Here is a 15,616-nt window from a genome sequence, read left to right on the forward strand (position 1 = left end):
TTAAGGACTTAAGAGTTAAACTTACTTAGGTTCAAATCTTGGCTCTTTTTTCTATCAGTGTTACCTTGGGTAAATCACTTACCCTCACGTACTGATTTCTTTTACTCCTTATAATAATCTTTTAACTATTGTTCCAGTTTTTACAGAGAAGACTGACTTTTAGATAAAATCGCTTGCCTTGAGTAAAGCAGGATTTTGAACCAAACTTTTCTGATTCCAAAGTAGTCTTTCAATTAATATATAAAAGTATCCAGACTTCAACAGATAGACTATAGTAGAAAGAAAATAAGATCTTAGTAGAAATTTCTGTTGTCATTATTTGTAAGCCGTGTGCTCTTGGGAAATCTTTTAATCCCTATGGCTCTTAGTTTCCTCCTCTAACAAATGAGACTGATGATACTCATAAAGTTGTATTTGTTTTTTCTAAGCTCTATTTTACTATCATTTGCCCCGGGGACTGTGATATAATGAGGGATTAGCAGGAGGCAGAAATGAAAACAGTTATACCTAGAGTGGTAGTTGGAAAGGAGAAATGTTCTCTGACTAGACCATGAGCTCTGTTAGGACAGGGACTGTTTTTTTATTCCTTTAGTCTCTGCCCCTAACATTACCTGGCACTCAGTAGACTGTCAAAGGAATAATAGATTAATATTGCATGATGGGATTATATATAATCTGCTATACTTTATTTGTAGATAAACTTAAAGTTAATTTGGATTCAGAACAAGCAGTGACAGAAGAAAAAATAGTGGAACAACCTCCAGTGTCTGTCACTGAACCAAAGCTGGCAGCCCCTGCAGGCCTGAAGAAATCCAGCAAAAAAGCAGAGCCTGTTAAGATGCAGCAGCAGGAGAAAAAAAGGTAGGAAAATTTTGTCACTTGTGGGGGAAGAGTGTTTCCCCTCGGGGTGAGAAGGTCTGTTTGGGCTTATTGACAGCAGGCAGTTTTCAGTTGAGCACTAAATCTACTTAATGCCTTAAGGATACAGCTGTATAACCAAAGTGAGGGGAGAAGCTCAATATCTTATCTAGTGAAGTAGAACCGGAATGGCCAGTTTAGATAATATAGAGCCCAGAGTCAGTTTTGGGGCCCCATTGATTTTAATCAGTTGTCTTTTTACTTCGTTTTAAATCTGTGGACATGGCAAAAGTGTGCCTGATTGTCTGTCTGTTTTTCACTTTAAATTGCAAATGAGGGGGTTACTCTTTCCAGTCAAATTTAAGAGAAAAAGTTCTTTGTTTTCTTTTTATATCAATGAGTTTATTTTTCAAGTGGTAAAATGTAATTAGAAAAGAAAATAAAGAGCATACAAGCTGTTAAAAATGGATCCAGGAATTTGAGACACTACCTCATAGTTGGTAGGAATTAGTCTGTTGAAAGAAATTCTAAAGGACACTGTCAGCACTGATAGGCCCAGAAACACTTGACTTTTGTGGCAAGGTTGGGGCTACTCTAATAGAAAACATCAACAGATTGCTGATGTTTCAGAGGGTCAAGGCTCTGTCTAGTGGGCCTCACCTCCTAGGAACATGTATATCATGATATGGATGGATTAAAACATCCCCAGTCATGGGTACAAAACTCTTTGTTGATGATTTTTGCCAGGAATGCATTTGGTATTTTACCATGAAATATAATGTTAACTGTATATTTTTAGTAGATGCCCTTTACCAGATGGAAGAAGTTCTATTCCTAGTTTGCTGAGATTTTATCATGAATGGGTATTGAATCTTGACAGATGCTTTTTCTGCATTTTTTGAGATGATCATATAGTGTTTCTGTTAATGTGTATTACACTGATTGGTTTTCAAATGTTAAACCAACCTTGCATTCTTGGAATAAACCTCTGCACTTGGTTATGATGTCTTATCCTTTTAATATATTGTTGGATTCTATTTGTTAATATTATAAGGATTTTTTGCCTCTACTTTTATGAGGGCTATAGGTCAATTATTTTCCGGTAACATACAAATCAGGTTTCAGAATTAGTTAATTTCTTAAAATTAGTTGGGAGGAGTTTGCTTCTCTGTTTTCTGAAATAGTTTTTGTATGATATATTTCTTAAAAGTTTGATAAAGAAATGAATTTAGGTCTGGAGTTCTTTTTCTGGGAAGGTTTTTTTTTTTTTTTAAATGAATTCTATCTCTTTAAATAGAGCAATTCCAATTTTCTTGTTTTAGAGTTAATTTGGGTGTGTTTTTAAAGAAATTATCTGTTTTATCTAAGTTGTTGAGTTTATTGGCTTAAAGTTGTTTAGAATATAGAGCCTTAGTCTTTGAGTATCTAGTTATCACTATAGATTTCTTCATTCTTTCATTCCTAACATTGGTAATACATATTTTTATCTTTTTAAAATCAGTCTTATAAAAAAGACTTACTAATTTTATTACTTTTTTCCCCAAAATAATGGCTTTTAAAAGCTTCGTTAATTTTCTCTATTTTTATTTCACCGATTTTGCTCTTTATTATTTCCTTTTACTTATTTTGAGTTTGTTTTTTTCCTAGCTTAAGGTAGAAAAATAAATTGATATTTAAAGTTACATAGGAAATAAAGTACTTGAAGATAAAAACTATGTCTCTAACACACAGTGGGCCCTTGATAAATTATTTCTAGATTGAATGAATAGTGTGATGGAATATCTAGAGGAGCTAAATAATTTCAAGATGGAGTGTAAGTTTTTTATTACATCATTAGAATCACCTTAAGGTCTTATGTCTGTGCCTTTGCTTATATTGTTCTCTTTAAAAATGTCACCTTTTTCTGTTTGATGAACTTCTGCTTTTAAAGTTTTCAAGCAAGAGTCATGTACCATAACATTTGTCCAGTAAAATTTATCACATTGTATTAGTTAGTGGTGTTTATATTTGTTTTTTCAGCCACAGTTTCTTGAGAACAATATTTTCTCGATTTTGCATCCTCAGTGTTTAACAAAGAGCCTCATATATGTAGATAGTAGCTGCTTATTTAATGCTTGTTGAATTATTGAAAAGCCAATAGAGAAAGTAAGAATTTAGAAAGATTCTCGATAACCTGATAGGAGCGAGCTTCCAGTGGTCTATAGATAGCTAGAGAAAATTTTTATTCTGGTCACACCATGAAGTGACCTAGTTGTGGTCAATTAGCCTTAAAAAGAAACCTTATTAGTCTACTTTCACTTTTCTATCCTCTGGAATTAAGACCATGAGTTATGAAGCAAGATCCATAACTTGCTTCACAAGTAGCATGTGACTTATACTTTTATTTTGTATAACGTGCTTAAATTTTTCCTGGATGGCATCAGGGGAAAGCGAGTGGAGTTATCTGATGATGAGACAAAAGAAGCTGAAAACATGAAGAAAAAGAGGAGAAGAATCAAACTTCCTGAGTCTGATAGCAGTGAGGATGAAGGTGGGCATTTCCATTAATTTTTGGTTAGTGGGATTGTCTCAGTCTGTTCAGTTTGCTATAACAAAAATACCAAAGATGACAGGGTCACTTAAACAACAGAAATTTATTTCTCACACTTTTGAAGGGTGAGAAATCCAAAGTCAAGGTGCCAGCTGATTCAGTTCCGGTGAGAGTTCTCTTCCTGGTTTGCAGAAGGGCATCTTTTTGCTGTATCTTCACATGGTAGGGAGAGGAATTACCTTTCTCGTGTCTCTAATAAGGGCACTAATCGCATTCATGAGAGCTTTACTCTCATGACTCAGTTACCTCCCCAAATCCCTACCTCCAAGTACTATCACATTAGGAATTAGGGCTTCAACATATGAATTTTGGGGAAAAACATTCAGTCTATAGCAGGGGTCAATTCTTATGATCTCAAAGAAGGTAATTTATTATGGGTCACAATGACAGTAGTAATCCTAGCATTGAGACACACATAGCACCTATTCCTGTTTAAAATATACTTCAGCCTTCTGACCAGAACTATTATTTTCTTGTAATTTTCCAAAATAACAAACAAAAGGAGAGAATAAGGATTATTAATATGCACATATCATCATCAAAGACCATTTTAAAAAAATAAACTGGAGATGTTCCATTCACGTGACTCTTTTGAAACAGGTTATATTGTAGGCATCAAGGGTGTTGGTGGTGTTCCACACAGTATAAGTAGCACTGCTAAGTTGAAAAATCGGTAGTGTCTTTGTTGAAAGAGAATGGTATGGGCTCTTCTAGTGTTAGGTTGTGGACAATGTTGTAAGATAAGCAAACAGAATAAGGGCAGGGACTTTGGAGTCAGACTGAGTTTAAATCTGACCTCCACCACTTACTCTGTGACACTTTAGACAGGTTACTTCAATTCCTGTTTCCTCATCTCTAAAATGGGGATGTTATTAGAAACTGTGTAGGCTTTTTATGAACATCAAATAAAATTATGTGTCAAAAGTGCCAGGACAGTATTTGACACAGAGTAGGTTTTCTTATTGTTCACCCCACTTTTCCTATTGAGGTGTTCAGTTAAGGTGTTTAGCAGTAGTGAGTACACTCGCAGCTACTTTCTCTCAGAAAATTCCCTTCAACTTCATATCCTTAACTCTCTATTTAAGGGACTGTTCCTTTGTCCTTTTCCCTGGCAGTGTCATAAGTACCTTTAGCAATTCTATATACTCTCTTTGTAAAGCAAGAGAAGGCCAGACCCAAAAAGAAATAACATTAGGATTATCATCTACACTGCTAGGAAGAAATCGTTTTAATCAGTATGTTAAAGTCTTTGCTAACATTTCAGTCTTTGCAAATTGCTTATGGAGCATGTTAAACAAATGACCCCCTTTTTTAGGTTAAGATAGGTAGTTTAAAAAAATCTCCTTGGAACCTATGAATGATTTCCAAGAATTCTAATTACCAGTATCTGCCAGAAAACTCTCTGATAAACAGTGGTTACATTGCTGAATCCCTGAAATTAGTTTTACCACAGTCTTATTCTGCCTCAACAAAGGGTGCTTTTCTGGGATGAGTGATGTTTCACTACTTGATACCTTTCATCTGAAATGCTGCAAATTCATCACAAGTATATTTAAGCTGTACCCAATGCATCAAACATTCCTTATGCTTATGTCAATATGAGGGAGAATGCATGGTTTAATAATAAACACTAAGGCAGACAGACATGGATTCTAGCATATGAATGTAGCAAGTTTGTTTTTTTAATCTCTTTGAACCTTAGTTCTATAAAACAAATAATAGTAAATAATGACTTTGTGGGGTTCTTATGAGAATGAACGATTAATTTTTGCAAAGACCAGAAAATTCCCGTTTTCCCTATTCTAATTTTCTTAAAATACTTTGTTTTAAGAAAATTTAAATACCTATGTACAATTTCAAAAAATCTGACAAAATAGAAGTTTTATAATAGATAGTAACCTCTTCTGTCTGACTCATCTAATTGACTAAAGCTCCTTTTGTCAACTTTCTCCCATCTGCCTTACATCTTCCAGGGATTTGTTGAAATTTCTTACTATTAAGTGCTCTTGGCTCCTCTTCTGTTCTCTTTGTTGGTATGAGGGCATTACAGTATTTCACTCCTTTATTATCATTATAATGTTTCCCTTTGGGAATGTTTGGAAGAGAGGAAGTTATATGCTTAGTCTTTCTTGACCAAGAAGCCCCTCATCTCAAATTTAGTTCAGAAAATGATTGTTTTCCTTTATTTAAAAGAGAATGTTTACTGTGCGTTCAATGCCAGAGAAATCGTGGTACCCCTGCTTCTATAGAGCTTGGAGTCTGGAGTAGGGGAATCTAGATAAACAGTTCCATACAGGGCGGTGAGAGGAGTCTTGATACCTTAAGTATTTTCTTTGGTTAAGTCAAGTGGTTACAGAACTGGAAGTAGAATAAGAATTCCTAAATTTATTACTGTGAGTACTCAAAATTCCTTTTCTTTAGCTTCCTCACTGCATAAACTTTGCTACCACTGTGACACAGCTTTCTTAATAGCATACCTTTAGAAAAATGGGTGCCTAGTTCAGTGGTTTGACTTTTCTTTTGCTTGCTTGAGCACCCATCATCTTCTAGTGTCCCAGAGCTGGGCTAATAGCTGGACCACTTTCTTTTTATGTTTGTCTCTTTTGTCCCAGAGCTTAGAAAATTTGGGGGCCCATTTCATACTTGAAGTGTGTAATTTGTTTCATTCTGGTTCTTGTTCTGCATCACCTCTTTAGGTCATTTGGCCTTGAACGCTCCACTGTCATGATTTTTAACACTGACCTAATCAGTTGGGAGAATTTCAGATCCAAGACTTGTACTAAGAATTTGAATACAGTCGGGAGATTCAGGGAGCAGGTGAGGCTAAGCAGCTACCCAGTCCCTTGACTAGCAAAGTGTTTGTGGTGATTAAGCAATAAGTCAGCTGAGGATTCTCATGGGCCTCATACTGAGACCATTATTTCTAGAACTATTCAGAAACGATGGGATCCCTCTTGTACTTCTTTTCGGGTGGTACCACTTTGGTAGCAGTGTTTCTTTCCTAAAAGTGTTCTTTTCTGATAGTCTGTGTAGCAAAACAAGCCTCATTAGTGGAGCAATCACTAGAAGTAGCAAGTCTTAATTGTTAGAGCTATAATTATGGTCATTTCAAAGATGATTCCCCCACTCCCCAAGGTTTATAGTCCTAGCATCAGATGGAAAGTTTCAGTCTAACATCTCAGTAATCCTCAGACCACAGTCACAGAGACTCTGGCATAATCTGAAGATTATCTCCACTTACTTGATCTTAAGAGAAAATGTCTGGTCCTGAATAATAAGGCAGCATGGGATACTTGTAGTAAGGCTGAAGAGTTAACTTCTCTGAACCTGTTACACAGCTCTAATGTATGAATAATAATATTTGTCTCTTAGGGTTGTTGTGAGGATAAAGTGAAATAACATAAGTGATATACATGACTTAGTAGATGATCAGTGGATATTTATAAAACAACTTCATACCCTGACTTATTTATAAAATAAAAAGTTTAGCTAAGATAATCTCTAAAATATATTCCAGCTCTAATAATTCTTGATTCTCTGTCTTTGAATAAAATATATATTTTAAAGATATATATAGATATATAACTACAGAGTCCTTGGTTTTCTTCAGTTAGTGCTTGCAAAATGTCGTTTGTTGGATGTGGAAACTTAGCCAGTGGAGAAGGCAATGTAGCAGATAGTGCATTAATTCTGTTATCTAAGTTTGGTTCATTATTTCAGTCATACCAGATTCTCCTGGGGCTTATGAAGCTGAGTCGCCATCCCCACCTCCTCTCATATCTCCACCTCCTGAACCAGTGCCAAAGACTGAGCCAGAGCCTCCTTCTATCAAGGTACAACTTAACTGGGATGGTTGCTTTTCCATGTGTCCTTTTTCACCCAAGGACCTAAAACTACTATGTTAAATCAGTTCTCTGATGTATACTTCACAGATGCCAGTAGATGGCTTTTGTCTTGTTCTGCTCACCTGTAGGTTATACAGAATGGACATTTCCCCTCTTCTCATATTAAGAGAGATTTCAGATGTAGGGCAGAGTCTCAGGAAGGTTGGAGAGGTGGATCCTGGGAGCTGTTTCGTTTTCATGACTTCCAGCTTCAGGGCTGCTATGCCTTCCAACTCACGTGGGAATTGTGCAAAATGAGGTCTTACCTGAATCAGAGCAAAGTGTGTGAAAGATACAGAACAAACAGCTTATGCACGTTGGTTGATCTTCAGAAGCTCTTCTGGAAGAGTGCTGGATGAGAAGAGCTGGCATCAAATGGGGAAGTGTAGTTTTGAGTGATCTTCAGCTGCATCTGTTAGTGCAGAAGAGTTGAGAAGATGGATGCTGACAAGTTTTTTTTCTTATGGCTGTTTTCCTTAGTTCATTGTATTAAGACTCACTTAAATTTTGCAATAATTTCTTCATTAGCTGAAGAGGAAATAGGATTAAAGACCAGTGGGAATAAAAGGAAATTAGTATTAGTAATACCAGTCTGAGACTAAATTAGATGCTTGTAATGTTGCAGCATCAAGGCTGAAATAACAAGTATCTACCACAAGGACAGAGGGAGTGGAAATTTCTGGTCTGGTTTAGGGGCCTTCACTGTGTGCTCCCATAATATCTGCCTCTGCTCTTTACTAAAGACCTTACCACAGTGGATTGTAGTGTTCTGTTTTCTTTTTCTCTCTCCTCCACTAAGGTCCTTGCCCTATTGGTCTTTTTAACTCATGGTGCTTGGACTACTCAACAGAATTTGTTGACTGAATGAACACAGATTTCTGTTCAACATGTTAATTTTCTTCTTATAAATGATATAATGTCAAGTCTGCACCTACAATGAGCATAACTCATGTGTGGTAGGGCTGGTCCCATAAAAGGAAATGTGTAGAATTCTTTGTTCAACATTTTATCATGGAATATTGGAGGTTATAAATTAAAAAGCTTTTGTTATTTTTCTCTATAGTTTCATTGGCCATCTTTAATGTTGTAATCTCTGCTCTTCCTCTGACCTTTTAGAGCTTAAGTGGAGAAAACAGAAGAAAACGAAAGCGTGTGCTGAAATCTAAAACCTTTGTGGATGAGGACGACTGCATAGGTAAGAAAAATTTTTGGCTCCAAATCCAGAGATAGAGTTATTACCATAGAGAAGCAGCACAATCCTTTATAGAGCATCGCACCTCTAACTTTAATGTGTATGTGACTCACCCCCAAATGATGTGGGGTAGCAGAGTTTAGAGACTGCTACAACTAAAGTTAGAACACCTGGGCTCTTGTTAGAGCCATACACTCTAAAAATAAGCTTGGAGATTTTGGATAAAAGTATGTCATCTCTGGAAGGGAGTTTCTTGAGCTGTGGAATGGAAGTAAAGTATCTGTTTTGCCTACATGTGGGTTTGTTGTGAAGATTCAGGTGAGGTAATATATCTAAAAACTTTAAAGATGGAAACTATGATACCAACTTAAAATGTTATAGATGTTGAGAAACATTTGTGTTTTTTTTAGAATGGTCATTTTATACATTTGAACAGTGGAAAAGAAGCTCCTGTAGGTAATTAGACTCTGAAGAAAGAGTCAAGGGTCTTTGGTATTTTGTCCCATTTATTCTTCAGAGAGGTATGATTCTTCCAAATCACTTCTTTAATGTTTCCTGTTTGTAAGCCATGTTAGGTAAACTCATGTGCTTTTAATGGAGGCTTAGAGGGGAATATAATTTAGGCTATGAAACAACCTAAGTGTCCATTGACAGATGAGTGGATAAAGAAGTTGTGATATGTATAAATACAGAGAGTAGCATACCTCAAACTTTAATGTGCATGTACACGCACACAACAGAATATTATTCAGCCATTAGAAAACCAGGAAATCCTGCCACTTGCAACAACGTGGATGGACCTTGGAGGTACTGTACTAAGTGAAATAAGTCATACAGACAAATACTATACGATCTCATTTACATGTGGAACAAACTCGTAAACAAAGAGATCAGATTTGTAGTTACCAGAGGCGGGGGGTAGCGGGGAGGGGAAAGGAGGTCAAAAGGTACAATCTTACAGTTACAAGATAAGTACCAGAGAATTATGTGCAGCGTGATGACTGTATGATATAGGGAAGTTGTGAAGGGAGTAAATCTCAGGAGTTTTCTTCACAAGGAAAAAGATTTTTTTCTTTTGTGTCTCTTTTTATTTTACCTATATGAGATGATGGATGCTAACTGAACTTATAGCAGTAATCATTTTGCAATATATGTAAGTGAAACCATTATGCTGTACACCTTAAACTTATACAATGGTGTACTTTAATTATATTAATAAAACTAGAAAGTATGTATTTAACATTTAAAAAAAATAATTCAGGCTTTGAGTCATTGGCTGATTCTTCACCATGTTTTAGCTTGTTCTACCCTTTCCACAACAGAACCAGACTTCTGTGGGGCTTTTAGGTTTTAGCCTTGAGGCTTGATGGGCTACTCAGACCCTGGTACCACATTTCTATATTTGAAAGAGTTGTAGGTTTCGCCTCTTAAACCTCTTGTTAGTTGGATAGCCCATAATTGTCATTTCTTCTTTCCTGTGGCACCTGTTACAGCTTGGCTCTCCTAAAGAAGTATTTTTTCCCTTTCTTGATTTTTCTTTTTAAAATTTTTGTCTTAAAAATATTGACTCTGAAGAATCAGCTTTTCCTATGCAATGTGATTGTTAAAACTAGTAAAAACATCAGTTGTGAGCCTTGTCCCATTATTCCCTACCTCCTCCTCCTCTGAAGGGGCCTCTGCCATTTTAATTGTAGCATGTGATTGGGGAATAAAAGTCCTTACATGTGGAAATTGTCTTTTCAGTGCCAAATTTACTGTGAGCCTATGAATTCTTGACTTCGAGTAGTCTGTTTTTTCAGTCTTCTAACTGTATTTTCAAGCCTCTTGGTTTGACTGTTGGTGGTAATATATTTTCTGTTGAAATTCTTATTTTTTTTTTCTTTTAAATTTAAGAGGACAAAAGCATCAGTGCTAGTTTTTTCCCACTTCTACCCCAAATATATCTTTGTGAGAGTCGATTGGGAATTTGTGGCTAATTACTTATTTTTTTGTTCAAAACACAGTACTCAAGTTTTGGCCAGGTGTGGGATGTGGACTTTTTTGCAGTCCTGTCTCCAGACAGGACTGTTAAGAGACTTGGATGCAACAATGAAAACTGTGCTCACGTAGCACTTTTTTTTTAAAAAAAAGGTTTTCAGTCCAAGCTCAACCTAATGAATCTTGGCTCCAACAAAGGAGTTCTGCTTTCCCCTCTCTGCTCAGACTGTTCCAGATGTATCGACACAGGGGTCTTGCCCTGTCCTGTGCTGGATCAGAATTGGTCTGTGGGTCTACAAAGCTGATCTTTTTCCTTTTTGTGAGTTTGTTGACGGGCCCCTGAGATAAGTTTGTGCTGGACTTCTGGATCAGGTGGATTTTCGGGAGCAAAACAGTTGATGGAAAAGAATTCTGATGTTACCCATTTGAACTGGGCTTTTTAGAAAAGTGGCCTGTTGTTCAGCTAAAATAAAGATCCTGTATTTTTAAATTGAAATCTCCTTTGTCCTGTAGTTTGAAGTAGCTACAGCTTTGAATATAGAAATGCTTCTTGTAGCTCATAATGTATACCAAATATGCTGCTTAAGAAATTTCATTGGTGCTGCCTTGACTGGTTTTTAACTCCCCTAAGCAATGCATTGCACGTAATTGGCAATGAGACAAAACAGTGGTTTCATTAATTAGTAATGAAATAATAAGCTAATTGATGCTAGAGTTTAATATTATAGACATGCTGCCATTTGAATATAGAATATGTCTTACACAGTAGACAGTAGTTTCTATTCTGTTTCTACAGATGGCTCTTCAGACTTTGAGATATTGAGTAAATAACAGCTCATAACTTTGTTCCACTTAATCTAGTTACATAATGCTTTTGATGTTGTGTACCAGATGGAGATGGTGTTATGAGATCGTAATTGCTGACCTCATGAATATACCATGAAAATTCCCTACGTATCTTAAAGCAACATTTCTCAAACTTTGCTAAGTATATGCATCACTTGAAGATCTTGCTAAACTTCAAATTATGAGTCAGTAGGCCTGGTGTGGGACCTGAGATTCTGCATTTCTGACAAGCTCATGAGAAATTCTAAAGCCCTCTGGTCTGTGGAGCAACGCTGAATGGGTAGGCCTTTGAGAACACTCTACATATTTCATATTTATCAGTGTTTTTAGCTTCTAAGTTGGCAAGAGTCAGCAAAATTCTAGGCTCTTGAAAGTAATGACAAATCCTAGGAACTCTTAAGGAAGGGACTGTTAATTATACAGCCTTAATGGCACTGGAGGGATAAAGTGAAAGAATGCTCCAATGGCAATAGCCAATTGACCTCCAGCATGGCCCATTGTGAGGGGAAAAAATAGCATTGAAGGGGGCTTGCCAAAGATTACAAAGTGCATTTGTACATTCTATGAGACAATGTATCTCCATTTTACAAGGGAGGGAAAAAAAGTGCTTCTCAAGGTGTGGTCTCCAGACCAGCCACATCTGTATCACCCAAGGATGTGTTAGAAAAGCAGATTCTCAGGTACATCCTAGATCTACTGAATTCGAAACTCTAGAAATGGAGCCCACTAACCAATATTTTAACAAGCCCTCCAGATGATTCCGATGCATTAAAGTGTGAGATTATATAAATGGCAGACTAGGTATTAGAACACAGATATTTGATTCCAAAATGTATGCCTCTAGGAAGGCTGAAAAAGAATTTAGAAGACGTTGGTTATACAGCTGCTTCAGCTCTCTAAAGTCATAGGAAGGTGACGTTGTACTGTTTCTTGTGGTCAGTGTGTGCATCGCAGTAATATTGGAAAGAGACAGTCATTTCTGTGACATCATTGTTGGAAGCCATTGTCTGTGCCCTTCGGGGCTTCCTTACAATGACTGCTCACTGGTATAATTTTTTCAAAGTTTTCACTAGGGAAGGTTCAGTGAGTTTTATTGGCAGGGGAAAAGGTAAAATATGCCTTTGGCTAATAGGAAGTAAGAATTGATAACTATATTTCTCATTTTATCACTTTCCTTCCTTGAAACTATCATGTTTGTCATTTGATAGGGTTTACGTGGGACAGTTATCTTCATGATGTGGACCACTACTAAATCTTGGGTTAATTAGCAGTCGTTCAGAACTAAGAACCAAACAATTATGTAATCTCCAATTCTCTGTACTTAAGATGTGCAGAGAATGGGTGAAATCAAGATAGAGCTAGTCAGGAGGGTCCATGACTGTGAACCTGGCTAGACAGGATGGAGACTGGCAAATAGAGCAGAGATTAAGACTAGGAAAATGAGCAATGAAAATAGGCAGGCACTGTGGGTCAGGGAGGTGAGATCGAAGCAGTCAGTCAACACATAGGTGTTGGAGATAGACAGTTCCGATTATATCTCAGGAAGTTAGCCAGCATAGGCCCAGGACCCAGATGCAGGATTTGGACAAATGATAACGGCCAATTTAAGGGCATGTGATATAGCAGTGCGGGAATGAGAGTGAATATTGATTCTGAGCCCCAACTAGAGGCTGTGTCAGCTCAAGATACCACATAATTCCTACCCAAAGCTGGATCTGATCTCCCAGTGAGAAAAAGCTTTGTTGTAGATGAGCACACCTCCTTTGATTAGAGGGTTTGAGGAGATCTGGGTGAACAAGACCTCTCATTCTCGATAGAATTGTGTTCTAAATGACTCAACCAACTCATGTACCATTTTTTTCCTTATCCAACCAGTGACTGAAAAAGTCTATGAGAGTGAGTCCTGCACAGATAGTGAAGAGGAACTTAAGGTGAAGACACCTTCCATACAAAGACCCGCCACCACGACTATGAGAAAAGAATTCAAAGAAGAACGAAAGGGCCCCAAGAAAGGGACTGCTGCTCTGGGCAAAGCCAATAGACAAGTGTCCATTACTGGCTTCTTCCAGAAGAAGTGAACTGTTATCTCTGTTAGGTCAGAGATGCTAAGTGGTCAGGGAAAAGACCAAGACATGCAGACTTCTTGCTTACTGTGTAAGTTCATCCAGTGCCTCACCTCACCCATATCAGAAGACTGTTCTCCCATCCTGTACGGTTTATACTACTGCTTTTTAACCAAAAGGAAATCACCTGGAAGCAAGAGGCAAATGAATATTTAGAAAGCTGTTACCTTCTAATGACATTTTTAAAGCACAATCTTTGACCTGTCCAGGAGAAGAATGTACTCCAGAAAAATTGGAACAGGTTTCAGAATTATCACTGAAGCCATTCAGTGGCTAATCCTCTGCACCCTGCCTACCCTAGGCCCTGATCCACTTATGGCTCAGGGCGTTCCTTGTTCCTTTGTATTCTGTGGACTTGTGTGGGTATTCTTTTACCGCTGAATTTTACTGGATGTATTTACCACTCCCCCTGTCATCCCTTCCCCAGTACCACAGTTCTGTTTGAAGCCGTTTTCTGTAAGTCTTTTAAAAAGTGGTTGGACTAGAGGCTGAAACAAAAATCTCCCTATAATCCTCTTTTCCTCCATTATAAAGTACACTGACACCTGGCTGCATACCAGCACATTACTTGTGTTCTACCTCCCCCTTTCACAAAAGCTCTCGACCTTCACTTGCAATTAGTGGTTAGGGAAAAGCCTCAGGCAGAGCACAAATAGAAATGTAACAATGTATTCAACTCCCAGAAATTACTTAGTCAGCATTGATGATATTAGAGGGCTTAGGTTGCTGACACAGGGCATGCTTTTATACTCTGTTTTGTCACCTCCCTTTTCTTCTTTTTAATACCTAGAGAGTGAAACCCATACAATGAAATGAAGGCTAAAAAGAGAAATCCCTTAGTACATGTGGTATACAACAGTTAAGTAAAATTTCTCAAGGAAACGAAACATTCAGAAACAGCAATTTTCCAGGAAGTTCGTGAGGAAGCGATAAAGCACACATTTACAATACGGATGTTGCTCCTCTATTTTTAACCCTCCCATTTGCCTAAAAGTATAGGCTCTCCAAGAAGAGATGGAGATACTGAGTTAGTAGGTGTAAACTGCTATTAAATGAAACAATTTCACTTGTTACTTAAGGAAAATCATCTGTTCCAGTGATAACCTTTAAGCGACTACCATCATGGCTGGACAGTGAGTTCAGCAATCGAGGTGGTGTGGTGGTGCTCTTGCACAGTGAGCACAGGGGTGGAGGGGGGCGGGAAGGAACGTATGCGCGGCTGCTGGTATGATTCACTACGAACAGACGAGGGAGGTCTGACTTGCTCTTTTCACCTCAGCCTGGTGTATGTCCTAAGCGATACAGTCAGCCATCTACTGTTTAAAGTTAGGATTGTGACTGACCTTGGATTAACAGTGGTTTCTTTAGAAACTGTCACCCAGGGCTCTCTAGCCAGGCTCCCCATGGACTTGATTAAGACCAGAGGTTTGGAAGATGAGTCTTGGCATTACATCTAGAACTTGAAAAGGCAAAGGCTTTGTGTAGCAAGCTGAGTAAAGGTTGACATATTCCAAACCCCTTTTTTTAAATGGAAAAGGATAGAGAAAAGGATGAAAAACCTGCACTTAAAACCTTTACAAAAACTTTTTGGAGAGGAATCCCATTTAAATGATTATTTTTGTCATTGCTTGTAGTCGTTTTTCTAAATAGAAGTGAAGAAGAAAATTCGGTCTTTTAAAAATTATTCTGAGACCTCTAATAAACTTAATTTTGAATTGGAAAACTCTGGTGTTCATTGAAAGGATATTGCAAGTCCTACGATAGTAATCCTGTGATCACTATGTCCAATATGCGGCCTAAACTCAGCTGTCTGCAAGACTAAATAGGTGGTGGCTTTTTTTAAAAAAATACAAAACTACCATGTTATCCACATGAGTTAAATAAATTTGAGAAGTTATTTTAAAACAGTGCTTCAAACCGAATGATGAGTCTGTTATTTGACAAGATGGCAACTGTGTGCAGTTATTTAAACTGAACAGGAACAAGGCTGGTTTTTCGTTTATATTGTTAAAACTGCATACCCATAGTCTGAGGTGGACAAGTTATTTGCTGCCTTCATCATTTTTTCAGCCCTGTGGGAAATCTGAGTTCCAGCCAACCTCATTTTTTAGTTCGTTTAGAATAAAATCTAGTCCTGATCTTGCAC

The 15,616-nt window shown here is 37.4% G+C and overlaps 1 protein-coding gene across 1 annotated transcript in view; it reads left to right on the forward strand.

Moving 5' to 3' along the window:
- Positions 1–15,375, forward strand: part of POLD3 (DNA polymerase delta 3, accessory subunit) — a 37,523-nt gene extending 22,148 nt beyond the window's left edge. Inside the window, exons 8-12 of the mRNA XM_006926617.3 lie at positions 696–861; positions 3,282–3,388; positions 7,169–7,281; positions 8,449–8,527; positions 13,223–15,375. Of these exons, the coding sequence (XP_006926679.1) occupies positions 696–861; positions 3,282–3,388; positions 7,169–7,281; positions 8,449–8,527; positions 13,223–13,425 (668 nt within the window). The 3' untranslated portion in view covers positions 13,426–15,375. The remainder of the gene's footprint in view (positions 1–695; positions 862–3,281; positions 3,389–7,168; positions 7,282–8,448; positions 8,528–13,222) is intronic.
- Positions 15,376–15,616: the final 241 nt, after the last annotated feature.

This window comes from Pteropus alecto, unplaced genomic scaffold (assembly GCF_000325575.1).
Source record: "Pteropus alecto unplaced genomic scaffold, ASM32557v1 scaffold7, whole genome shotgun sequence".
NCBI lineage: Eukaryota > Metazoa > Chordata > Mammalia > Chiroptera > Pteropodidae > Pteropus > Pteropus alecto.